The sequence below is a fragment of the Megalobrama amblycephala genome, linkage group LG22 (genome assembly GCF_018812025.1).
Source record: "Megalobrama amblycephala isolate DHTTF-2021 linkage group LG22, ASM1881202v1, whole genome shotgun sequence".
Lineage (NCBI taxonomy): Eukaryota > Metazoa > Chordata > Actinopteri > Cypriniformes > Xenocyprididae > Megalobrama > Megalobrama amblycephala.
In genome coordinates, this window is record NC_063065.1 from 3,724,747 (window position 1) to 3,738,107 (window position 13,361).

Here is a 13,361-nt window from a genome sequence, read left to right on the forward strand (position 1 = left end):
CTCTGCCTCCGTGTCTCTGTTGTAACATCATCATTTTTAGATCATTTATGGTTTATTTATCCTCATTTTCACTCACTCAATATTTTAAAGTCATTGATATTTTTGATCATGTACTTTTATTATTTTTTCTTCCTAATCTTAGTTATACAGTAAAGATCTGAGGAACTGAAGCTGTCGATCACACAGTGAGAGTTTATCTGGACACTTCCCAAAACTCCTGTTATAATCAGTGACGCTCTTACACTACACAATCAATCTCTGACTGGATTTACATCGTGTTTGCATTGTTAGTTATGGTGAAAGCATTTCTGGAGTGCAGAAATTTAGTTGTAATGACGAGATCACTGCATTCACACCATCAACAGACTGTCTGTCATCTGCTCAGTTTCTCATCACTGCAACCTTCCCTGTGATGAACAGATCTAAATATAAGGCAATAATCAACACTTTTCACAATTCGTTCATTTAGACAGCTGTAATAGTAAAAATGTAGTGATAGTATTCGAGAAGGTTTCACATGTAAACAATCAGAGCGTTAAAATCAGAGTGGAAATAGCCATTTATTTCTAAATGATGACAATTATTTGATGTAAAAATCATATTAACATTATAAATAATAATAAATCAGTTGGTGAAGCGACTCAGATGCCTGCAGTGAAATCTGTTCATCTAGGAAACACATTCACCATGTCCTGTAAAAGCAGTCCTGACGTCTATCAGAGTTGGGATCATCAACCTCTATCCTGGTTCAGTGATAAAGAGTCAAAAACCTCCGTCAGTCAGAGTCACAGTGATTTGTGCTAGAAACACTGAATAAGTTCATTCACAAATATGAGGCTGCAGCAGATGAGAAGATTTGAAGTCAATAACATCATTTTAGAGCTTCAGACGACTGAGAATATCGAGCACAGGTGAGATTATCAGAGATCCAAACACTGAAGGGTTCATCCTAGACCATTTGTCTATTTAACCCCAAATTTATCTGTGTATCATCTAGATACCCTGAAGACATCAAACAAGTGATCAACAGAATTTGGATTCATCAGATTGTTGAGAAGATATAGTTTTATAAGTGTATTGAGCCATGGCTAAATGAACTATCTTCTAAACGCTTTGACTAATTAAAATCCTTTTGATAACTTTTCTCATTAGTGTCTATGGTTTAGGAGATCAAAAAAAAGTTTTTGGCAACTCAAAATGGCCTAAAGACTACAACATGTTGTACTAATATTGTCCACTAGAGGGAACCACAGGATAAGAAATTTATTTCCATCAGTTTGAATGTTTGAATCCAAAATTCACAGAACTTCATACACATGGACAACAAGACTTTCTGAGTAAACATGCCGAGTTTCAGGAACTTTTTTTAAATCAGTCATTTATATGAATGGGATTCAGAGATGAAGGTCATAATACTAATGCTGTCCACCAGAGGGAGCCACAGGACAACAAATCCTTTCAGATCTCTTTATGAAAGTCTGTAAATGGTTCAATAGATTGACTTGTAGTATAAAAAATGCATATAGGCCTAAATTCATTATAGTTTCATAAAGTTTAATAAAGCCCAATATAATTAATTATTTCCAAAATACTTACAGATCAATCATTTTTATATTAATATTCATTTTATACTATACTAATGAAAACATATTTGTCAAGTTGCCAGACGTGACTGAATGTATTGCCGTTCAATTGAAGGAAAGAGACACATGGCCATTGCTGTACCGTCTACTACATGATTCAAAGTGTTTCTGGACTGAAGTTTCTGAGCTGTAAAAGATCCCAATAACAATTCAAGCTACAAGTTAATCCTATTATGCTAGAGGATGTTCATGTGCATTAAAGCTGTCTAAAGACCAAGAGTTTGTCTTACATTGGCCATATAACCTGTTACGGCCAATTTGTAGGTCACTATATTAGGCAGCCTGTATGTATCCTTTGGCTCAACCAATGACTTTAGGCCAGGACTACAGTACCTGTTTGTCACTTTGGGTGGCATAATTACATATAGTGCTGTAATATATAGTGTTTAACCATTTAAATACACACTGGAGCCCCATCGAATAAATTCATCACTGCATTAACTCATTATTATTCACCTCGTCATTTCCTGTTCATCAGTGTGTCTGTCTGTTCACACCGCCCTCTAGTGGCACAGTGATGTAGTGCAAGATAACATGAATAAAACTGTTGAAGGGTTTCTGTCATCAGTACAGCTGTGATCACCTGCGGTCTCGTACCTGCAGCCGAATTACAGTCGAGCTGATGATCACTAAAGCACTTTTGCTTAGATGATGATAAGTTTAATCTACATTTCATTTTCACTGTTTTTTCACATGTGGTTTGAATTGTTATAAATTGTATGCTACATTTTTAAAGTTCACACTTATTGATGATTACATGATACATATTTGATGTTGTGATTGACAGGATGAGATGAACGAGCTCCTCCTGAACCTTCATTTAGAGCCTCATTTAAATACAGAATGAGTTCATTTGCATATTGATCAGATGCTTCAGTGCTCTGAGAGTGTTTATAGTGCTGTGAGTTTAACACTTCATCACTGACACACACAACAATCTTCATCAACATGACCTTCATCATCATCTTCATCTGGACTCTCACAGCGTTTGCTCAAGGTTTGTGGAGCACAAGTTTGATATCAATTCATTTCTTCAAGTATATTGTCAAAGTTTTGAGTTGATTTTCTTCTTGTTGTGTGTTTCAGAGTGTAGAGGACAGATCACCGTCACTCAGAGTCCCTCAATGACAGCAGCTCAACCAGGACAAACTGTGAACATCAACTGTAAAACCAGCAGTAATGTGTATGGTGGTGATCGTTTAGCCTGGTACTTACAGAAACCTGGAGAAGCTCCTAAACTCCTGATTTATTATACAAACAGCCTCCAGTCAGGAACTCCATCTAGATTCAGTGGCAGTGGATCTAACAGTGATTTCACTCTGAGCATCAGTGGAGTCCAGACTGAAGATGCTGGACATTATTACTGTCAGAGTTATCACTACATCAACAGTAAAGATGTGTTCACACAGTGATAAAGAGTCGTACAAAAACCTCCGTCAGTCAGAGTCACAGTGACTGAACTGATACTGCAGCTGCTCACACACTTTCACACACTTTCACACACTACTGACACACAGAGGACAAACACAGGAACTACACATGTGCTCAAAACTGACTTATGACTGAAATCAGCTCTATTTAGACTGTGATCTGTCCTGTGACAGACGGGTTTGACTCAAATATGCTCAGAATCAGAGAAAACAGAGTGTGTAAATTAATATGTTGATTAACAATAATGACACCATATGTTGTTTTGTTTTTGTACATTAAACTACACTAAAGTCATGGTGTATCAGTAACATGCAGATGTTTTTCAAGCAGCTCCTTCATCTAAAGCTGTTATATAAATGTATTACTCATAACTCATTTCTCATGAGCAGAAGTGAAAGTGTTCCAGTTGAGAGCGTTGAACCAATCAAAGAGTGAAACTGTGAGTTTGAGGTGAAAATCACATTTGCATTGGCAGGTTTAGTGATTGTGATCCTCTCAGAATAGAGCAGCTCCGTCTCCAGTGACCATGTTCAAACCCCAAGAGCTTCATTTGACATTTCCTGCTAAATGCAGCTGTTCTCAACTATTACAATCAATCAAAAGCAGCTGAAACTTTAGTGCAGGACTTTGAATGAACGACACACTGATCAATGATGCAGTCCGACACACACTGGATTTCATGTTTGATAAAGGAAGCTTTAATGCAAAGTGAACTGTGTATTTCAGCACTGAAGCTCTAAAGCGACTTACAAAAGCAATTAATCAGAGAACCAACAATTGCAATATACTGTACAATGCCAGGTTTATTATTAGACAATTTAATGTTTGTCTCTAAAACAAAACTTAAAGCTCAATATCATATATTCGCAGCAACCAAAGAGCAGTCTGAACTGTAAAATCATGTTACATACAGCAATATTGTATTTATTATATACATTTTTAATCCACAGTTTCTCTCCCTGACCCTCTGTCCAGTTGTGTGATTTTGTCACTCTGTTCTCCTCATTCCTCTTTGTTGAGTATTAAACAAGAGGACTGTCTTCCCACCCAGAATCCTGGCAGAATTTTCTCCTTTATGGGATTCTTAAACCTGTGAAGAAGTTTCACTTGTTTCTTCTGTGAATCTTGCTCTGTCTCCACGGCGTAGAAGCAGAGCAGGCCGGCGGGCTGATCCACATAGACTCCTATAGTGCAGCACTGATGAGCGTCCTCCACCCTGCTGTTGATTCCTTTATGCCAGGCTTCATAGCAGGATCCGGCCCAACCCAGACCCCAGGACTCCTCGTTCTCCCCGAGGCCACAGGGTCCGTCTCCTGCCCTCCTCCCCGCACCCTCGTATGTCGCCCCTATAACCGCCCAGCCAGAGTACAGCACCTCCCAATAACAGCGCGACGCCCAGACAGACTCCTTACACAGCACCTGGACGCACACACACAATTCAATATCATGAGAGAGACAAAGATATCAGAATTATGAAGTGTGTTTGTGTGAGTTGTGGCCCATTCAGAATTTGAGAATTCTTCCAAAGTATATGGTTTCCCCATATGTGCTGTTCATTTTATATATTTATCATGTCATATTGGATGTAATAATATTTAATAATGTTATTAAAGATGGCAGAAATTCTGGAGTTGACATTGTCATGTCGCATAGCAAAAAAAACATAGGTCATTGACCTTTTCAATTATTGATTACATAATACGTGGAACATCACAGAGCAGTGCAAGATGAGCATTTGTGGTTAAAAAGTATGTCATTTTTTTTTTTTTTGTTTTTTAGAAAATGACCGATCATTTCGCTAGATAAGACTCTTATTCCTCGTCTGGGATCATGTAAGAGCTCTTTAAAGCTGCACTGAAACTGACATTTGGATCTTGCAACCCTGCTGAACCCCAGTGAAGTCCACTATATGGAGAAATAATCCTGGAATGTTTTCCTCAAAAACCTTAATTTCTTTTTTCGACTGAAGAAAGAAAGACATGAACATCTTGGATGACATGAGGAGTGAGTAAATTATCAGGAAATTTTAATTCTGAAGTGAACTAATCCTTTAAGTAAGACTATTCTCTGTTCATTCCAATTAAAATTCCAGTTCAACTTCAAACCAATGGAGTCCATGAAAAATCACGCTTATGATTTAAAAGGGAACCGGTTCTTAAATTCTGAATTTAGCCCAGTTGCGTGTGTGTGTGTGTGTGTGTGTGTGTGTGTGTGTGTGTGTGTGTGTGTGATTCACCTGAGGGCTGTGGTCAAATCTCTCTGGTCTGTCCAGGTAAGGACACACCTCATCCTGTCATGCGGGACACTTTAGCCCCGCCCTCTGTCAGCCACAGCACTTTATTGGCAGTTCGTTCATCCAATGAAATACTGAAGCCAGTCTAAGATGAAAAACCAGTCAGTTACTCCAATTAATTTCAGTCCAGTTATATTTTGAAGCTGATATTTGTATCTTCTGTTTTCATTTTAATTGTAGTTAAAGTAGCAACTTTGCTGTGATTTTTCTTTTTTTTTTTTTTTTTTTTTAAATATGTGTATAAAGTTTTTTAATCAGTTGTAGTTTTTAATTTTAGTTATTTTAGTACAAAAATGAAAACATTTCCTTGGACAACTAGCTGATATAAATATAAGTTTAAGGTTTATTATTTAATTTCAGTATGTTTTTAGCTATAGTTAACGATAATAACCCTGGTTCAGACTGGAAAGGAGCAGGTTTGTTCAGTGTGTGAGACTCACATTTCAGCAGCTCCTCTCTGGACGTCGGCTCTGGGATGTTCGGCTCATAAACTGGAAGCTTTTCTGAAGAGGGAGATTGTGAGAAATATCAGTGCAGATTTAGACTTCGGCAAGTTATCATTTGTAGGCATGCAGAGAGGATTTAGATGTTTAGTCATACCAGGAGGCAGCATTTCCAGCTTTGATTTTCCTTCCTGGAAGAAAGAAAAAAGATGTTGAAAAGGGTTTAGATCGATAAAGTGTGGGTTTGTGCCAATAGATGACCTTTTTAAGAGGACAAACAATGAGGACATGATTTATCCTGTCAAGTTAAAGTAGTGTCTCAGTCTGACATTCAGCCAGCGAGGACACGTCATCAGACACGCGGCATGTACTGTAAGTGTGTGTGAGAGTAACCCACTGACCCAATAGCCCAGTTTAAAATCATTCAACACTTGTTCAGACTTCTGATAATGTGGCAACCTGATACCAGTCGACGACACTGACACAAGATCACATCATACTTCAGATAAATTATTCAACATTTGTTTTTTTTTTGTAATTCTTGACAGATGTGCTATTATTAAATTGCATTCATGGATTTTACATAATGAATAAATGTCCCTAATTTATGCTTTTAAACCTGTTTTATTATTTAGATTTATAGCAGTTAAGCCAACTAAGTTCAGAGCAGCGTTATTTTAGTATAATAATATAGTATTATAGTTTGTGATAATATTTTAAATTAGATTCTATTTTTATATTTTAGTTTAAAATGCAACAATCTGAAACATTCTGAGATTTATTGGTTAGTTGGTTAGTTAACTACATTAACATGAACTAATAATGAACTGCACTTATACAGCATTTATTAATCTTTGTTAATGTTAATTTCCACATTTACTAATACATTATTAAAATCTTGTTAACATTAGTAATGCACTGTGAACTAACATGAACAAACAATGAACAGCTGTATTTTCATTAACTAATGTTAACAAAGATTAGTAAATACAGTAACAAATGTATTGCTCATGGTTAGTTCATGTTAGTTATACATTAACTAATGAACCTTATTGTAAAGTGTTACTGGTTAGTTCCTAATTATGATAGTAATGCTTTACCTGTCTTCTTGGTTTGAGGTGTCATCATGATTCTTTGGCTTGAAGGCATTTTGATGATTGAGTTTGAGTTGGTCTGGATGTAATGTGTCTGGATATTGATCGTGTGCTGTGTGTAAGGCACAGCGGCTCTTTTATAGTCGACATATAACGGGCACATGGCTATTAAGGAGGGCGTTTCCAAAGGCAAACTTTGGCCAAATAAAGGACAGGACATCAGAAACACAAATGCACAGACAGACACATCACTGAAGCGGGGAACGGATCACAAACTGGGTCATATGACACACACACATACACACACACATTTTACCTGGGGTCACATTTTACCCTATCTAAAGGGGCACTTGCCGCAAACTCTACTTTGAATAAAAAATAGACTAATTATTAATATGCTAATTAGTAGATTCCCAAACATAATCATTTAAACCTTATTTTTAATTTATTTTTCATATTTTATTATTTTTTCATATGTATTAAATTGAGCTTTTGTCAACTTTCTGGTACAATTTACAGCATTTGAAAATAGATTTTGGCTACAGATTCACAGACACGTTTGTTTTGTTTTTGGTGGGGACTGTCCGTCGTATTCAGTTGTTTTTATTCTGAGCTAAAAATATTATCTATCCTCCTAATCTAACCTTTAAAGAAAGGTTTCTGTATTTCTAGGTTTTCTTTATTTCATTATTAGGTCATAGGGAAGGTTGACTGTTCCTCATGTGGGCAAAAAAAATTCACAAGTGAATGGCACTAATGATAAATTGACATTGAGAAAGTAACACGGAGTAAAGAAACCAAAGGTGTTTGTGTGTGTGTGTGTGTGTGTGTGTGTGTGTGTGTGTGTGTGCAGCTGGTACATTTCAGAATTGATGGATTAAATTCCACAGACACATTCCTCTCACACTTTTATATGATCCAGAGATTAGCAGGTCTAAAATACATGCGGACACGGCACAGAATGCATGCGCATGTCTCCTCTGAAACTTTAACCTTCCCGCAGAGCACTTATCCTTCACTGAGGAAACAACATCCATGGATGACGACAGTAAATCAGGGATAGTAAAAATTGTGAGTAATGTCTGTTGTAACCAATCATATCAGTATTGTTCCTGTGTCCAACACACTGAATCTCAGATTTTAATCTATATTTTATATTTATTTTGTTTTATCTTTTTTTTTTTTTACTTGCATCATTGTGCATTTCATTGTGCACATCTGCCTCTCAGATTGTATTTGATGACTCTGTGTTGAAAATCCTCTTACCGCTTTTCATTCTTCTTCTGTGCAATTTTCATCTAAACTGAAAGCATATTTTAGCATGACACTGCTCAGCTGTTTTCAATATTACAATTGTTTAATATATTAATATTTCAATTGTTACAGTTTTTTTCAACTGCTTACACACAAAATCCTTACTTGTCACACAGTTTCTGACACTCAAACACCTGAACCACACACCAAATCTGCAAAACCATGATCTAATTCTCGGCCTTCAACTCAGTTTTTAATTTTAATTTTTGCAAAACACAGAGCACAATTCTCTATGTAACACACACAAATCTAACAGGAAGTATCTTGATTTGCTTTTTCAAACACAACCATTGTGACTGATGTGAACTACACATGACCGATGTATTTCTTTTCTTTAGTACTGTGTAATACTGTATTCACAACCACAAATGCTTACAGTAAAAAAATAAATAGTTTGGTTTCAATCTTGCTTTTGTGTTTACTGTGAATTTTTCAACATCTCTCTGCCAATTACTTTCAATCTTGTACAGAAATGTACACATGAGATTTGAATAACAGCAAGTTTTGAATAACTGTGTATATGATATATCCAAAAACAGAATATTATGGCAAAGGTGTTTGCAACGTAAGACAAATATTTGCTTTTGAGATGTGTATGTGATATTTTGAATGCAGTGCTTCATTTTGCAATAGATGTGAGGCATTGTGCATTTTGTGTGTGCAATTATTGGATTTGTGTTTAAAGTTTTTAAAAAAGAGGCAAAATTTTGAAAATGTGTGTAAGCAGTCAAAAAAAACTGTAATGCATCATTCATTTCCCTTCTTGTGTTCATTCTGTGAATTCAGAGTCAGTCAGTTTTAAAATATAAATACACAGAACTTCACAAATAGACAGATGTGAGATGCAGTACGGTGTGTGTGTGTGTGTGTGTGTGTGTGTGTGTGTGTGTGTGTGTGTGTGTGCGTGCGTGTGGTATGTATATGGCTGTCATTGAGCTGTCATTACTGAAACAGAACAGACATCGGACAACACATAAATCCTTCATCCGTGTGTGTGTTTAAATGTGTCAAAATGCCAAAGTGACCTTCTCTAACCTACTTAATAGTGTGCGTGTGTGTGTGTGTGTGTGTGTGTGTGTGTACAGTGATGAAACAAAATGAAGCAAGGAATTATTTCTATTACTGCTACAATTTGACCCAAAATGCTTATCTTCTTCTGTGACAAAACATTTAACATATTCATATAGACTACAGAAAATGTATACTTTTAAAAAATATATATACAATTGAATGAACTGTTTATATCCAGTGATCATGTTTTGTTTATTGGACAAACTATGGAATCAAAAGAAAATAACAAAACAAATTAAACATGTATAAAATATACTGTAATAAATTATACTTTAAGGACTTCCTAAAAGGTGACAATATTGAAATCATGGCATGAGTGATTGTCATTAAATGGATGCGCAAAGAGAAACAAAAAACAAGATCACTATGTTCAGAATGCAATACTGACCCAATACTGTACACTGTACTGCCTCCTATGGTTTAAAAATATCAAGTGCAACCACAGACATTATCCAATGACAAATGTGTTGAGTGAGCAGTATGCTACTCCAGATATTTCATGCATGAAGAAATTATACTCTTATGTACTGCAGAAATAGTACTAGGGTAGTATGCTGTTTGTATCTGACAAAAAATACTTAGCAGGGCTCCTTGATTAATCCTTGTTGCAATTTAATTAAATAAATACATGCATTGCATATTTTAAAGTAGAGTGCATTTGAAAATGTATTAAGACAGTAATTAAGTCATAAAGATAAATATTGGATATTGTAATTTTACAGTTGTAATGTAAAATAAAATTTCATTGTATTATTATTTTGAGTATATTACATGTCTGCTTTTCTTATTTTACAATGAAATATTACAATAATATGTGTTTAGAAATGCTCATTCTAGATGTTGGTGTAGTTTGAACTCATTTATGACTTTAAATCAAATGCTGTGTCATAACCTGATTCAGACGCTTTAGACAACACTCAAATAAATAATTTCACACGACTATAAGGACGCAACGCTTGCAGTATATGGAGGGTTTGAAGCAATAGATTTTACACTAGCTAATGTATAGCTGTGCCATTCTAAATGAGGTCAATCTCTAGTGCATGTTTATCGTGTTTGTCTTTAGTGTGTAATGCGATGACACCTGCCTCTGAAATCAGGTGTCGATCGGCAGCGTGTGTGAGAGACAGTCAAGGACACGAGCATCACCTGCTGCAGCGCTCACACGTCACTTTACAATCAGCTGCACAACTTGAACTAGGCAGCATGAACACTTTACATTGACATTTATAGTCTAATTGGTCAAACGGAAATTGGTTGACTCATAAATCTGATGCAAATAGTTGCCTCAAGAGTTAAACCAAGGCAATATTTTACAGTGTGTGGAAACTTAGAATTTAAGTTGTTAAAACAAAGACTCATTTAGCTAATTGTGCAGTCGGTTGTCAATACCTAAACTATTTCACATGGTAAAACACAATATGCAGATCTCACTTAGACTTTTCAGCAAAACTCACATTCATAAACACATTCTGCACTCTACTGCACATGTCAGCCATACTGTAAACACAAGTGGCAACAACCAAATACAAATAGAGAACACGTGTCATTGATTGAACACAAAATTGATGTAACCTGTTTCAAATGATGACACAACCATTTTAAGCCAGAAAATCTGAGAATGGATAGAAGAAAACAATGTGAGAGGATGAGGATGAGTGTGTATGTGAGGTGGGCGAAGAAAGAGGAAGAGGAGGAGGAAGAACAACAAAAAATTGTAAAGAGCAAAGCAGAGTAGTAATTTCTGATCAATTTTGATCTAGGCTACTATGATAGAACATGTTTTCGTTTATCAAAAGACAATGACGGAGAAATAATACATTTGTTTTGAGATTAAAAATGTACTTCTCCCTGAGAACTATATGTTTTGAACAATGTGTTTTCTGTTTTTTTGGTGTATTGTTTACTGACTGCTTGATAGTGATTATCATTTTGATTACTTTGTTTATGATTTGAGAGCAGTGCTTGATTTTGAACACAGGTAAAACTGTTTTACAGTTTTTTACGATTGCATAATTTTAAAAACAAGGCTCATTTTGTCAAAACACTACACACAATGCACAGATCCACACACACAAGTAGCAGAACACTTCAGGTCTTTTGCAAAATGAAACACTTCATTAAAAACTTTACATTCATTTAACAAAACCCAACTTTGATACCATATGGAACACACATGGTTCTGTCATGATCACCAGCTGGAGTGCCCTAGTTAGTCACTAGAGGGCACTCCAACCCGGACTGTTCCTCACCACACTTTTGAACTTCATTTCCCATAACACACTTCCAGGACTCATTATACTGTCATTGCACCCAGCTGTTTTGTGTTTGATCATAAGTTCTGTCTATTTATACCTGGTTTGTTTCTGCTTTTGTTATTGAGGTTTCGTTTTTGGTCACTGGCTTTTGTTTCTGTTTTCTTTGTTTTATGTGGACTGCTCTGTGTACTTTGACCCTCGCCTGCCTGGATTATGTTTATGGATTTCCCAATTAAAGCTGCATTTGGATCTAACCAAACGTGACAGGTTCATACATTCTGATTGTAAAACATTGTAAAACCATTCATTACATCCATTTTTTTCCCAAGGTTACATTTTGCACTGAAAATCAGAACATATTCTAAATACAATATAGTACACGAACAAAAATATTTTTGGAGACAAAACAAAAGCATGATTTTACAGGTTTTTTTCAGTTGCTAACAAGCATTGTTCAATACCGAAACCACATTTTCAAAACTCTTCACACAGTCTGCATTACCAGCATGAATGTTGGCCAAACAGTTAATCTCACCTACAAAACTCACTCAGACCAACATAACACTGGCAACAATTCTCATTCAGAAAACACACATTTCATTCACAACACACTGACCTAAAAAAGACTAACAACAGGAAGCATTACATAATTGATGAACTTTTCTTTTTTAAAGTTTCACTGATTTTCCACATAAATCATTTCTTCATATACAGGTGCTGGTCATATAGCCTAATTATTACAGTTTTTTTCGATTGCTAAACGACAGTGGGCACAACTGGAGTCACATGTGCAAAACTCTAAGTACAGTCTGCACAGCAGCAGTTCATGTGGACCAAACTCTAGTTCGTTTTTCATTGCTTGAACACAGTTTTCAAAACTCTACACACTTATCCCATGACTTTAACCACAACCTGCACAACACTGTGGATTTACAGCACTTTGTTCAAATGCTAACACACTGCTGTCAAAACTGTGAACCACACATTCAAAACAGAATAGATTTCAGCCTTGTGCCTTTCAAACACTGCTGATTGCAATTTTGCAGGATTAGCCCCTCAATTATTTGTTCGAATTACAGTATGTACTTTTAGTTTCTACCTTTTTTTTCCTCATTACTGTAATTCCGTAAATTACTACAGACTATTGAAGCAAACTGCTCATTTTCATTTACCTTAAAGAATTGTTATGTTCTAAAAATGTAAATAAATCATGTGAAAGAATGTCACTCTTTTCTTTGAAGAAAATATTACTTTGTATGAAGTCAGTGAAATTGTTCAAAATGTAAAGATGAAAAGTTTGTATTTTCTGTGTTGGAGTTTGATGCTAGTGTTTTTACTCTCAGTGTGTTCTGAGTGACAGTGTGTGTTATCTCAGTGAGGGTTGTGCATAGTGTTTGGCTGCACTGAGCCTGTTTTGAGCCATGTGTTAACGGTTTAGCTCAGGTGACTGTTGGTAGTGCAGACTGTAGTTAGAGTTTTGCACATGTGACTCCAGTTGTGCTCATTGTCGTTTAGCAATCGAAAAAAACTGTAAATTAAATATTGTGAAAAAGTTCATTTTTTTATTGCAAATTATTTTAAAAAATGAAACTTTCATTTATACTAGATTCCCTACATGTAAAGTAAAACATTTCAAAAGTTTTTTTTTTTGTTTGTTTTTTTTTAATTTGTTGATTAGAGCGTACAGCTAATGAAAGTCCAAAATCCAGTATCTCAAAATATTAGAAAATTTACATTTGAGTTTCATTAAATGACCATCCCTACAGTATAAATTCCAGGTATCTCTTGTTCTTTGAAACCACACTAATGAGGAA

The 13,361-nt window shown here is 35.6% G+C and overlaps 1 protein-coding gene and 1 long non-coding RNA gene across 2 annotated transcripts; one reads left to right on the forward strand and one right to left on the reverse strand.

Annotated features, from left to right (window-relative positions):
- The first annotated feature begins 660 nt into the window (after positions 1-660).
- On the forward strand, positions 661-1,139 carry LOC125257496. The gene is made up of 2 exons (XR_007182401.1): positions 661-911; positions 998-1,139. It is a non-coding gene; the product is annotated as an uncharacterized LOC125257496 (long non-coding RNA).
- Positions 1,140-3,749: 2,610 nt separating this feature from the next.
- LOC125258611 (tripartite motif-containing protein 16-like protein) lies at positions 3,750-5,965 on the reverse strand. The gene is made up of 3 exons (XM_048175558.1): positions 5,903-5,965; positions 5,311-5,364; positions 3,750-4,493 (listed from the first exon to the last, which is right to left on the reverse strand). The coding sequence occupies exons 1-3, from the start codon at positions 5,963-5,965 to the stop codon at positions 4,077-4,079; spliced, it is 534 nt and encodes a 177-aa protein (XP_048031515.1). The 3' UTR covers positions 3,750-4,076.
- Positions 5,966-13,361: the final 7,396 nt, after the last annotated feature.

Coding starts and splice junctions, on each gene's coding strand:
- LOC125258611 (XM_048175558.1), bottom strand. CDS start 5,965: ATGACTAAACATCTAAATCCTCTCTGCATGCCTACAAATGATAACTTG. Junction 5,365..5,902: donor ACTTGCCGAAGTCTAAATCT/GCACTGATATTT, acceptor CCCGCATGACAG/GATGAGGTGTGTCCTTACCT. Junction 4,494..5,310: donor GATTTGACCACAGCCCTCAG/GTGAATCACACA, acceptor GTGTGCGTCCAG/GTGCTGTGTAAGGAGTCTGT.